Raw genomic sequence first — 14202 nt, 5'->3', positions numbered from 1 at the left:
TGCAGGAAACACATTAGGTGAGCTGAGAAAGCTCTTTAAATACATTCACATGCATTTTCACAAAATATTTTCTTACATCACCATGAATCTGTTATATTTTAGGAAAGTTTTGACATACAAAGCTGAGTGACACAAACCTAAAATGTTAATTTTATTTTAAGAAACCAATTTCTGTGTGTATATATATACATTCGCTGTCCCCTCAAAAAAAAAAAAAAAAAAAAAAAACTCAACACACAGCCATTATTGTCTAAACCGCTGGCCATAAAAGCGAGTCCATCCGAAGTGAAAATGTCCAAATTGGGCCCAGTGTGTCAATATTTTGTGTGGCAACCATTTTTTTCCAGCACTGCCTTAACCCTCAGTCCCCTTCCACTCCTCCATGATGACATCATGGAGGTGGTGGATGTTAGAGACCTTGCTCTCCTCCACCTTCTATTTGAGGATCCCCCACAGATGCTCAACGGGGTTTAGGTCTGGAGGCAATCTTGGACAGTCCATCACCTTGGACATCTTTTGAGGTGTGTTTGGGGTCTCTATCATGTTGGAATACTGCCCTGCTGCCCAGTCTCTGTAGGGAGGAGATCATGCTCTGCTTCTGTATGTCAGTGTACATGTAGCTCCAGTGCTGGCAGCACTCATGAAGGCCCCAGACCATGACACTGCCACCTCCAAACTCGTCTTTGTACTCCTCGCCTGGCAGCCACCACACAAGCTAGATAAATTAAACTTGAGCTCATCAGACCACAGGGCATGGTTCCAGTAATCCTGCTGAGCATGTGCACTCAACTCCTTTGGTCGACTATGGCGAGGCCTGTTCTGAGTGGAACATGTCCTGTTAAACCGCTGTGTGGTCTTGGCCACCGTGCTGCAGCTCAGTTTCAAGGTCTATTCAGAGTTTGTTCCAGCCTGGGTTAGTGTTAGTGACTAAGCCATATGCATTAGTAACATAATAATTTCAGTCAAAAACAGTCGAAACATAGAATATCAGTAGTGCAGATTATGAAGAGCACTTGTGTCCTCCACTACAAGACTGTGTGAGAAGTTTAATTTTTTTTATGCTGTTCTTCTTGGTGAGGCAATTGTGGAAAATGCAATCATAACGGATAAACATTATTATGTCTTTGTGAATAGACATAGACAAAAGATAAGAAAGAAACTATTTTTCATTATTCCTGTCTAGAGGACTTAAGCAGCTTTGAAAAATGCATATACTTAAAAACATTAAGCACTTGCTCATCTATTCCTAGTGATGTATTGCTTAGTTTCTTACATTATTGCTAATATATTGTGAGTCTAAATGTTTGAATTCATAAAAAAAAAAAAAAAAAAAAAAAAAACTTTTTAAATTGAAATTAAAATCCTGGACTCAGGACACAATTACTCTGATTTCAGTGTAAAATTTCAGCAGATCCTCTTCTCTCAATCCCCAAATTCTCTTTAGAGTCCCTTTAAATGAAAGTATCAAAATTATAAATGATGTTACATAGTTTTTTAGGCAGCTTCAGCCTCAGACTGATTTAAGGATGTCCTGTGTGCCTCAAAGCAATGTCTTTAATAACACCATTCTCCTGAAAAAAAAAAAAAAAAAAAAAAAAAAAAAAAAAAAATCACAAATGGATTCATAAATGGAAAATGTAACTGATGTGTCAGTTACACACACACACACACACACACACACACAAACACACAAATGTTAACTTTCCATAAATATTTAAACCAGTGTCTAAAACTGCATCAAGCGGTCATCCTCTGTGAATTGCAGCAATATAAATGTGAAGTATTGCGATTTCAATACCACATCTAAAATTCTTGAACTGTTGTTTTGCAATTTTCTTTTAAGACAATTGCTCTCTGAAAATTCCAAACCCATGTTTTATTTATTTATTCATTATTCCTATTTAGTTTATTTGGGAGTTGTGACCATGGCAGTACATCATTGGTGAATATATGCTTCTGTGGCAATAAAAATAAAAGGACAAAAATTTTTCAGAGTACATTTAAGTTACACCCTACATTAAGAACATAATTAAAAGAACCATTATTCTTTTAAAGTTGTGTCTTCCCACATCATCAGCTGTATGAAATACTTACATGCTGTGGTCTTCTTCTAGATCTCATTGGGCGACAGTAAATCAAACCAGCAATCAGAGCTGCGACTGCAAGCAGAACAACAACTATTCCTGCTACAGCAGCTGAAGACAACCCTGAATCTGAAACAGATAAAGACAGACAGCTGGCTATGTTCACATGCAACCAAATAATCCATTTGTAGTTGGATTGATGGCTCAGTGTGACTGAAAAGCCTTTGTCTAAACACCTTAATCGATCAGATTGAGCTCGATCAGAATGACATTTAGATCAGATTAAAGGGGGTGGTTATTGTTCTTCTAATATGATTGAGAGTGCATGTAAACAATCGATCGGATTGAACCACGAAGCTGAACTATTAATCGTATAAATGCATAAATGCTTCCTTTTGAATAAAGTGTTGTATAAATGCATGTCCTGTCATTATAAAACTCTACTATCACCCGGCTTGTGGAGTGGAGTAAGACAACCTTGTTTTGGATTTGATTTGGGCGTGGGGATTGGCCTTTTTTTTTTTTTTTTTTGATAAATGAGCAGTACAGCATATGTTTATATGTAGGCTATATTTATCCATAAATGGGTAAATATTAATTCGGCTGTTAAAAACAAATAAAGAAACTGTGTAGTAGAGTAGTTATGTAAGCAGTGAGCAAATCTATATAATCTATATGTCAGTTTCACTTTCACTATTTGAGCAGTGTGCGCATGTAAAAAAAAAAAAAAAATCAATTTCAATTTGAAGCTTGTGACATATAAATGCGCACATCAACTCGATCACTTTATTTAGAGGTCATGGAAACACTACAGTCAGAATCATCAATTAGAATGAATTCAGTCTGACAGAACCATAAATGTACATTTAAATAAAGTATATAAACTTGCATGTAAACATATGTAAGCGTATATGCCATAGAAGGAATGAAAACTGTAGAGGGAAACTCTAGTCAACAGGAAACAAGCCATGGGAAAATGCTAAATATTATACTTGGCATGTTACTAAATTTATTCAGTGTGTTTTTTTAGTCAAAGCTTTTAGTCCACAAACCAAACACTTGTTGAGGTGACTTATTGAAGGTTCTTTTTTTATTCCTCAAAGAAACAGCATTGAATGACTGAATTATACACTCACCAATGACATTAACACTGATTCTCTTCTCTCTGGTGATACTAAAACTGCTGCTGCTCTTGATCTGTAGTGTATATTCTCCAGAGTCTGTGTTTGTGATGTTCATGATGGTCAGAGATCCATTCTGATGATCCAGCTTCAGTCTGTCTCTGAATCTCTCTTCATCATCATTACACTGAACATCTGTACAGGTTTTATTGGGATCACCAGTAACTCGAGCGATGAGAGTGTCATCAAAAAACCATGTCAACACATCATTTGGGTTTCTTCTTTCACCAGAATCTAAAGTGACAGATTCTCCCTCGTTTGTCTTCACTTCATCTCGTTCAGCAGCAGGAACACCTGAAACACAAACCAACAGCTGCTGGAGGATCTTTCTGCTGGAATTAATAACAAACTCCACATGAATTAACTGTGAAGATGAAATAAGCAACAAGCCCTTTCTTGATTAAAAAAAATAATTCCTCTTTTAAATACAGTTATCATCTGGTCAGAGAAGATTAGATGCTGTCATCTCCATCTGAATTCATCTACACATTTTATGAAAAAAAAAAAAAAAAATAATAATAATAATAATATATATATATATATATATATATATATATATGTATATATATATATATATATATATATATATATATATATAAAAATAATGACTCACTTTTGACAATAACATTGAAGTTTTTTTCACTGCTGCTGGTACTACTGATGATCTTCAGTTTATATTCTCCAGAGTCTGTGGTTGTGATGTTCATGATGGTCAGAGATCCAGTCTGATGATCCAGCTTCAGTCTGTCTCTGAATCTCTCAGTCCCTTCATTACACTGAACATCTGTACAGATAAAACGGAGATCTCCACTGATCTGAGCGATGCGAGTGTCAATGAAATACCATTTAATATCCTCTTGTTGGTTTGTTTTATCACCAGTGTGAAAAATCACTGAATCTCCCTCCATCACTGACACCGACAGTTTATCTGATCCAACACCAGATGCAACTGAAAAAAAAATAAAAAATAAAATAATAATAATAATAATAATATATATAGATAGATATAAACAAAACACTGTTACAATATTGCTGTGAAAATGTTTATCATTCATAAATAATATGATGTTCAGATAATACAGCCTGTTTTTTCCCATGTAGCCTAAATAATATATGACATGTTACATTTTTATATTGGCCTCATTACTTACAAGGCCATTGAAACGCCTGATTACTTACAAGGCCATTGAAACTGATATAGACTGCATTCAAGCAGTTAGGTTCCTTTTTTATCATTAACAATGTTACACAAATTATGTTCAGTTCTTTCAGCAGCTCTTGGTTTGTTATGTTACAATCTGCCACAACAGATACCAACTGGTCAAACCCAGCCGGCACATGACTGACCTTCAATCTTGAAATATGGTTGAAATAAAGTCAGTTGTTGTTATAACATTGAAACAACATTATTGCAACGTTTAAAGCAGAACAGTTGAAAAACAGACGGCACATGACCAAGCTTCAATGCAAAATTATGGTTGAAATAGTGACACAGTTGTTGTTTCAACGTCGCCATCTTGGCAGCACGTCACTGCACGACTCTCTCAGACAACCACAAATGGGCAAAAAGCATAGACAGTAAAAGAAACGGACACAGCGACTCATATGGGTTTTTCCCTTGACTTCATGCCTCCACGTCCCCCCGATAGCCTCATAGACAGTAAAAGATTGTCTGCGAGCTTCTCCTCCTGTCCACACTGTGCAACAGAGTCAAAGGTTATGACGCAATCGTTAGCCTATTTTTACAAAAACTGCTTCTACGGGGCCATAACATAAGATACAAGGTAATGGGGCCTTTTATTCATTTTCGTGTTTCTTTAGAATTGATGAATGGACAAATGGAGTCTTTAAATGTAATTATCAATGAAGATTCGGGAGGAGCGCGTCAGATACTTAGCCTAATCATCACAGGTGGACCACAATCAAGTAATCAATCCCACAGTATAAATATTGCTGACTTACCTCTATCCATTGACGGTTTATCAGCATTTTGGTCCGCATGCACCATGTCCCAAAACCGAGATTCCTCGTCAGAAGACTCATCCAGCTCTTCCCCAGCCCCATCACTGCAGCCAGCCGGCTCCAAGGCCACCCCTTCCCGGCGTGGCAACCAAATCGAGCCCCAGGCTCCAACCCGCGGGCGCGGTACGGCGCGAGCAGCTACTCGCCTCCCAAGACGCCTAGGCCTACCTTCGCCGCCTCCGGTGAGAACCGCGGCTGACTCCCCCGCGTCCTCCTACCGCTCGGCCAGGCATACGATTCCGCCAATCGACAAATGGACGGTGTCGAGTCTGAGGCAGGCCCTGTCTAAAAACGACATCACACCATCAAGCAAGTTAAACAAATCCGAACTTTACGACATGTATACAAAAAATCTAAATAATAACATTTCTCCCCAGTCAACCCCTGTACCAAAGAAACGACAAAAGAAAGGAGTACCGCAAAATTCGCCTCAAAGCACTCCACCATCCTCCGCCGCTAGGCCTAGCTCGCAGCGGCTATCAAGCCGTAGCAAGAGGCCTTCAGCAAGCCTGGGCCGCGCCCCGGTTCCAACCGCAAGGGCGCTCGCTATGTCGCCCGGAGCTCAGCCTCCTTCCGCGGCTCCAATTCCAACAGCACAGGGCGCCGAAGCCCAAGGAGGCTCCTGGCCGCCTCCTCCACCCATCGCAGCCCCTCCATACGGAACTTTCAATACCAACACCGCAGCCCAGGCAAGCGCTTGGCCGATCAGTTCGCCACATACAGCGCCGCCTCCCGCTTCCTCCAGCTTCGTGCCGGCGGTCCAAACTAGCGCTTGGTCGAACTGGCTGTCACACAATGCCCCGCCTCCCACTCTGCCGAGCTCCGAGCCCGCCGCTCATGCTAACGTTTGGCCGAACTGGCCGCCTTACACAGCCCCGACTCTAGCCCATCCCAGCTTCGGGCCCGCGGCCCAAGCAACTGCCTGGCCATACTGGCCGCCCAACCCAGCCCCGCAACCCGCGGCCTCAAACTCCGGGCCCGCGGCTCAAGCAAGCGCTTGGCCGCAATCGCTGCCAAACACAGCTCCGCCCCCAGTTGTCACCACCACCCTCCTCCAAGCGAAATCCCCCCATTCACTCTTCACTGCTACACCAATGCCCATCCCATCAAACGCTGTCGCCCTCGAACCTCCCCAAGTGACCCACAGCATTCGGGCACAGATATTAGCAGGTGCGGATGTAGATCTCTCGTCTCTCCTTTCTCTCCTGCCCACATCCGATTCAAACCGCCAAATAGACTGCGGGGACTTCTCAGTCACGCTAAAAAATCCAAATCCCCTTTCATCTCGACTACTCTCCTTCTCCGAATTCACCATCGCATTCAACCGCTACACCGAGATAATCTGCTCAGCCTTCCCCCACAGGCGACGCGAACTAAACGATTATTTGTCAATAATAGCCGAACTCGTGTTGTCCTACGGAGGGGGGCACTTCTACACTTACCACAAGCTTTTTTCCGCTAAATGTGCCATCCGAATAGCTCAGTGGAACCAGTGCCCTTACTGGGGAGCGATCGACTCCGACTTGCACAGTCGCGTATTCCTAGGCTGTAGGAGCATTTCGTGCGCAATCTGCAGGTCCGTGGCTCACTCCACCACAACCTGCCCACAAATAAACCCGGACGCAACCCAACACTCTCTTACTCCCCGGCAAAATCCACCAGCTATGTCCCAAAATCAGTTACCTCAGCAAACTCACGCCTAGCCCAACCAGGAGAAGAAAGCACATATGCATCGCCTTCAACAACGGGAAATGCATCAGACAGCATTGCCGCTATCTACACTCCTGCAAGTTCTGTGGCGGTGCTCATGCACGCATAGTTTGCCCCGTGCATAAAGCCGTAAATAAAAAATCTAAAAATTACCTATCGACTCCTGTGAATATTTTTCACATGACCATTGAACTAGCACACCATCCCGACAAAGAATTTACTAATTATCTCCTGTCTGGCCTCAAACACGGTTTTAACCCGGGCGTCGTTTGCGAGCTTACCCAAAACACTGTCTGCCATAATCTCCAATCCGCCCTCGCAGAGCCCGATATAGTAGCTAACCTCATCAAAAAAGAAGTCGAGTCAGGCTTCATGATCGGGCCCTTCAATACCCCCCCCTTCAAAACGTTCAGAGTCAGCCCGATCGGAGTGGCTACGAGAAAATTTTCTGGTAAGAAACGCCTAATAGTAGACCTGTCATCTCCGCATAATTCCACAGTCCCGAGCATTAATAGTTTGATAACCCTCGACGAATTTTCACTCAAATACCAAGACATAGATCAGGCAGTCGAACTGATTAAAATCGCGGGCCGAGGAGCCTGGTTAGCAAAAATAGACATCACTTCTGCTTTCAAAGTGATGCCCATCCATCCGGATTTTTGGCACCTGTTCGGGATACGATGGCTCGAGAAATACTATTTCGCCGTCCGGTTAACCTTCGGATGCAAAAGCAGTCCCAAAATTTTCGATATGCTATGAGAAGCCGTTTGCTGGATCCTTTCCAACAATTACGCAATCCCACATATTATCCATCTCTTAGATGACTTCCTGGTCATTTCATCGCCCAAGGCAATCCCAGCCGCCCATATCCTCACCGTCCAAAAAGTCTTTTCCGAGCTCGGGATTCCCATCGCTCAGGAAAAAACCATGGGCCCTGCCACAACCATAGAGTTCCTCGGCATCTACCTCGACTCAGCTAAATTTCAGCTCTCCCTGCCAAAGGAAAAGATTGATAGAATAATTCTCGTCTCATCCACCCTCCTCGACAGCCCTTGTTGTTCTAAACGCGAACTTCTTTCCCTGCTCGGGCATTTAAATTTCGCCATGCGCATAATTCCACAAGGACGCCCATTCATCGCGCACCTTCTAACTCTCGCATCATCAGTTCACGTGCTCGAGGACCTCATCCCCCTAACCCAGGCATGCCGCGACAAACTTAAATTATGGATCCTGTTCCTTAGACAATGGAACGGGCTTTCTTTTTCTTATAACAATTTAATCTCGTCTCCCATCGACTTGCAGCTGTTTACAGACGCGGCTCCCTCAATCGGTTTCGGAGGTTTCTACCAAGGCTGTTGGTTCGCGTCCACATGGCCCCCCCAGATGCAGGACTCGACCCAGTCCTCAGCTCTTTTCGAGCTCTATCCCCTCGTAGTAGCAGCCTTCCTGTGGGGCAATTAATGGACAACTAAAAGCATTTTAGTGCACTGCGACAACGAAGCCGTAGTTCAGTGCATAAACAAAGGCCGTTCTCACTCCCCCGCCCTCATGCCTCTCCTTAGACGTCTCATATGGATCGCAGCATGCGACCAATTCATAATTAGCGCAAAGCACGTCCCAGGTACAGAAAACCAAATCGCTGACTCCCTGTCTCGTTTTCTGTTTCAGAAATTCAGGACGCTGGCTCCAGAGGCGGACCAATTCCCCACTCCGGTTCCTCACTATTCAGAATTAATATTTCCGTAACTCACCCCCTAAAACCACTCCTTGAAGCATCACTGGACTCTATTCTCCAAGCAGTCTCTCCCAGAACCCTCCAGTCATACGTGACTGCATGGAGATGCTTTAAGTCAATTCACCTCACCTATAACATCCCTTTCCCAGATTTTTCTCTACTCTCCATCACCTCTTTCATTTCGTTCCTCAACGGCACCAAGGGTCTCCAAGTCGGATCTATAAAAAACTACCTGAGTGGAGTCCAGTTTTTTCACAAACTAATGACCGGCGCTCCTTCACCCGAAATAAATAATTCACAAACGTCCCTCCTAATCAAAGGGATCCAGCGATCCCAGCCCACCCATCCAGACACCAGAAAACCCATAACGCTAGATATCCTCACAAAATGTATCCACACCCTCCGCACAAATTACCAACCCCTCAGCATTGCCCGCACGCTCGACGCCATGTTCATCCTTGCCTTTTTCGGTTTTCTCAGGTGCTCGGAGCTTACGATCTCTTCCAAATTTAATCCTAAAATCAACCCCACCGTGTCAGACCTAACCATACTAGATGACGAAACAATCGCTTATTTAATCAAACAAAGCAAAACAGACCAAACCAACAAAGGCCATTTCATATACATTTTCAATCTCCCCTCCCCAATCCAGCCTTTCCAATCCGTCCTCGCCTTTTTACACCTTAGAAATTCCCAGGCAAAATCCCCACACGAACCCCTATTCACCGACGAGTCCAAAAAACCAGTCACTCGTTTCTGGTTCCAAAAACACCTCAAATGCGTCCTGCAATTATCAGGCATCCCAGCGAACAATTTCTCCACCCATTCATTTCGCATCGGGGCAGTAACTTCAGCTGCACAAAAAGGCCTCTCCAACCAACAGATCCAAACTCTAGGAAGATGGTCCTCAGAAGCATACCAAAGCTACATCAGAATAAACCAGTTTCACATAAAGAAAGCCCACCAAACCCTCATCGGCCATAAAAAAAAAAAAAAAAAACCCTCAGCGACACATCCCTACTGAAGACCGACGAGTAAATTTCTATTAATACTGCCGACTCCAGCCGCACACTCCCGGCCAAACAACCTAACCTTTTCTATCCTATGACCAGCGAGGCTTCTCTCTCCGATGACAGGAGCACGAGCTCCCTTCGGATGCCGACGAGAGCCTCCCGGCCAGACAACCTCACCTTTTCCATTCTGCGGCCAATAAGGCTTACCCGTTCGTTGCCAGGAGCTCACACTCCCTTCGGACGTAGGTGAAAGCCCCGGCTACCTGCTTTTCCATTTCTGTCTTACTTACGGAGAGGTTTACCCGTCCAACGCATGGAGTCAAGGCTCCCATTGAGCGTAGGCGAGAGCTTCCCGGCTAGACAACCTTACCTTTTCCGTCCTTTGGCCAGCGAGGCTTAACCGTTCTATCCGGGAGCTAAGCTCCTGTCGGACGAAGGTAAGAGCCTCCCGGCCGGACAACCTTTTCCGTCCTTCAGCCAGAGAGGTTTACCCGTTCGATTCCTGGAGCTAAGCTCCTATCGGACGTCGGTCCGAGCCTCCTGGCTAGACAACCTGACCTTTTCCACCCTTGGCCAGTGAGGCTTACCCGTCCGATGCGAGTGCTCCCATCGGACGCCGGCGACAGCCTCCTGGCCAGCCAACCACGACCCTACTGTGTGGTTCAGGTTACAAACCTACAAGCAAGCTGCTTAAATGCTGCAAGTACCAAACACACAATAAACTCTCCTTCCTTCCTATGGTCACCAAGGCTAAACCGTCTCTTGCCAGGAGTAGCAAACTCTCTTAAACGCCGACGACAGCCTAACGACCACGCAACTTACCTTTTCCATCCTACGGCCTGCGAGGCTCACCCAGTTTGTCCCCGCCGGACGCTGGCAAGAGCCTCCTGGCCACCTATCGTTACCTTTTCTGTCCGCCATCCGGAGAGGCTTACCCGTTCGATGCGCGTGCTCCCTTCGGACGCCAGCGAGAGCCTCCCAGTTAGACAACCTTACCTTTTCCTTTTCTATGGTCAGCGAGGCTTACCCGTTCGATGTGTGTGCTCCCTTCGGACGCTGGCGAGAGCCTCCTGGACAGACTTGCTTTACGTTTCCACCCTACGGTCGGCGAGGATTACCCGTTCGATGTGTGTGCTCCCTTCGAACGTCGGTAACAGTCTCTCGGCCACACAACTTACCTTTCCATTTGACGGTAGGCGAGGCTTAACCGTCCGACGCTACAAGTCTCGTCCTCTCGCCAAATCCTGCAAAAAAAAAAAAAAAAGCTACCCTCAGCTACTCTCACATCTTTTAACCCCGTCTGGCGAGGCTTACCCGTTCAATGTTCTGAGTTAGAGGCCCCATCGGATGCTGCGAGAGTCCTCCCAGTCGGGTTTTCCTTTCCAACCCTCCCCGTCCGCCGAGGCTTACACGTCTGTCGCGTGCGCTCCCTTCAGACGTCTGGCGAGAGTCTCCCGGACGGGCCTATGCTTGCCAGCCGCAAGCGAATCTCATCCAGCCGATGGTAGGGCCTACTCTCTCAACGCCCAAGTCACTCCCTCCGGAGTACGTAGGCCCTTCCAGCCTGCCAACGAGTCAACTTCTCAGAAACCAAACCAGCCCCCGCCAGTACTCTGCTTTTTTGGGGGGGCATTCTTTAAACTGGCGGCTGTCCTCTTGTACACTTGCCTTTTTGGGGGGTACTCTAGGTTCGGGCAATTCCCGAGCTCGGAGCCCTTCCCCGGACAGCACGCCAAATACGCATACCATACCTCAGCTAATTATATGTAAGCGTGAACTAGTGAAATGTAATTATCAATGAAGATTCGGGAGGAGCGCGTCAGATACTTAGCCTAATCATCACAGGTGGACCACAATCAATTAATCAATCCCACAGTATAAATATCGCTGACTTACCTCTATCCATTGACGGTTTATCAGCATCCCTCCTCCACCCCATCTCCTCACTTCAAGTTCACTTTACAATATACGGGGAAGGGGGGGGTACTCTAGGTTCGGGCAATTCCCGAGCTCGGAGCCCTTCCCCGGACAGCACGCCAAATACGCATACCATACCTCAGCTAATTATATGTAAGCGTGAACTAGTGAAACGCCTCAGATGTAAAGTTATTCGCTATCAAAGTGACGCCAAAATGAATGGGAGTCAATGGGATGCTAACAGCAGGTGGGGGTCCGCTAACCAATGGTGGCGCCCATGCTTCAATAAAATATGAAACCCTTCCCCCCTGGCAAAAAGGAGGGAGCTAGTTGCGGAAGCCACGCCCACCTATCAAGACGGCACTGTCAGCAGCGGCAAATGCTGAAAAAATTCCTATTAGATGTTTTACTTTATTACTTTGATCATGATTTGTTAATCTGGCTGTCATCCAAGAAAATAAACAATGAAATGGTTCGCGCCTTTACATGAAAATTACATGACTGTTATTTTCGTCGAGTGAGGTGGCTAACTGTGAGCTGCTGCTCGTAACTGCTTGGTAGGTCCCGAATTATTTTAAATTTGTCTGTTAATTTTTTTTCGAGGTCCTGCACTGCAGGCAAAATGAGGTAAGAAAATCGCTATATTTTATTATCTTCGAAAAACAGTAATACCTGTGTGTGTATTTTTGTATTGCTTTATCACAGAAGCTGAAGTTAGATGCTCATCTGATGTTGTGTAACTGGTAAGTTATGTGTCAATGTCTGTCTTTTAGATATTTTTCCAAGTGTTCTTGATATAAATCTCATGCAATTGCTGTGTTATATATATTTAATCGTATAATGGTCTCAAAGATAACGTACTCTGTTCGTGTTTTCTGAAATATATAATTGCAAATGTCGGTCCAATTTAAATGAATTAAGATTAGCAGTGGTTCTCAAATTGTCAGTCTAGTTGTATACAGAGGAATCTCAATTTAATATGAATTGTTGATACATTTAAATTAAATCTTTGAGTGACGTTGTTTTTTATATACATTTAAGGACAGTAACTTGCAGTTATGTAACTTTTATTACAAGACATTTTAATTTCATCTTTAAGTTTTTAATTTACCTGTATGTAAGCACAGTGCAGTGTTAATGTTCAAACTGTGTATTTACAATGTTAAAGTGGTTGACAATAATAAATATTCTTATTAGGAATATAACACTGCCCCATTTTTGAACTGTAGAGCTGTAGCTGAATAGTTAGGACTACTACACTGCCGAAATTTAATGTTGGGTGTAACAGATATGCAGATCAGCGATTCATGGGTTAAATTCTGTTTTATAAATTCAGACTGTTGGTACTAAATGCCAGCCTGGCTGGACTTAAATTACTTTACGATACCCCATGCGAGCCTCAAAGGATACCTGAAACCAAATTCCTTAACATACACACACACACACACACAAAAGAAACCTTTCTTTTTGTTCCTTACTTTTGTAAGTCCTTTATTAAATATGTATTTTATATGTTTGTGTATTGCATAAAATGGTTAATCCTGGGTAAATGGTTAAAGTGCTGACTTATAAGTGAAATGCTTGATTTCAATCTTATACTTTCTCAAAAAGAAATGTTCTGCAACCCCCACACTCCTTTGTAGCTCGTAAAATTTTACGAGCTCACAGGACCACAGGACAGGAAACCTAATCCTTACAAAAGAATGATAGAATGTACTCAAATGTAGTCTTAATGTGTATAGTATTGTTTTTGCGGTACATTAGAGGTTTCCCATATAAATTGGGAATATCTGCAGTGTTATCATGTGTTAAACAAATCTTTAAATGTGTAATTCGATCTAAAAATTAGATCTTTTGGTCATATATATATTATGTCTAGTCTTGTTTCTAATCGTCATGCTTTGACAGACCCATTTATCTAGAGCAAAGTAATGAAAAATGTATTTAATCTGGAATAATGAACTTGCTTTAATATTCCTGATGAAATCGGAACAGGCCCTAAATCATCAGGGGGTTGTCTCAACCGAGACAAAGGAACTTTCCCTCCGCTTCAGATCGCGGACATTCATTGGATGCTCCCTCGAAAATGGGCGTGAACTATTTCAAGCTATAAGAATTGACCAAACAAGGTCCACCTCTCTTCTTGCGCTCTTCTTGCTCTTCTTCCCGTTCTCCGTTCTCGGACACGTCGCTCCGCGCGGCCTCAGGCCGCGCTTGGTTCTCCTCCCCCCTCAGCACACGGACTGAGGAGAGGAAAGCCATTTTAATGGCTCCTTTGGAAGCTTTCGTTTCGTTCGTTTTCTTTTCTTTTCTTTACTAAGTTTATTAAACTATTCGCCTCTCCACGCAAGGAAGACGATTCTGGAACAATGTTTGTTGAACCTTTCAAATACCGCGCGAGGACAGAACAAAGGACCACGTGCTCCACGCTCACGCCAAGCGCAGCGTGCACGCGCGTCACATGGCCTCCGTTTCATGGCACATGGCTGTTTCAACGCAAAGCTCAACAAGCTCGACGCCGATCTCACGCCACACTCACA

The 14202-nt window shown here is 44.1% G+C and overlaps 1 protein-coding gene and 1 pseudogene across 1 annotated transcript in view; one reads left to right on the top strand and one right to left on the bottom strand.

The window, feature by feature from the left end:
* LOC113039414 (carcinoembryonic antigen-related cell adhesion molecule 1-like) overlaps positions 1-5429 on the bottom strand; it is a 41406-nt gene extending 35977 nt beyond the window's left edge. Inside the window, exons 1-2 of the mRNA XM_026197316.1 lie at positions 5228-5429; positions 3879-4214 (exon numbers count right to left, since the gene is read on the bottom strand). Coding sequence (XP_026053101.1) covers positions 3879-4214; positions 5228-5273 — 382 coding nt within the window. The 5' untranslated portion in view covers positions 5274-5429. The remainder of the gene's footprint in view (positions 1-3878; positions 4215-5227) is intronic.
* A 1595-nt stretch (positions 5430-7024) lies between these two features.
* Positions 7025-9732, top strand: LOC113039415 (uncharacterized; annotated as a pseudogene).
* The last annotated feature ends 4470 nt before the right edge of the window (positions 9733-14202 follow it).

This window comes from Carassius auratus, chromosome 22 (genome assembly GCF_003368295.1).
Source record: "Carassius auratus strain Wakin chromosome 22, ASM336829v1, whole genome shotgun sequence".
In the NCBI taxonomy this organism is placed as follows: domain Eukaryota; kingdom Metazoa; phylum Chordata; class Actinopteri; order Cypriniformes; family Cyprinidae; genus Carassius; species Carassius auratus.
Note: the sequence above shows the minus strand (reverse complement) of the source record. Positions and strands in the feature narration are given on the sequence as shown.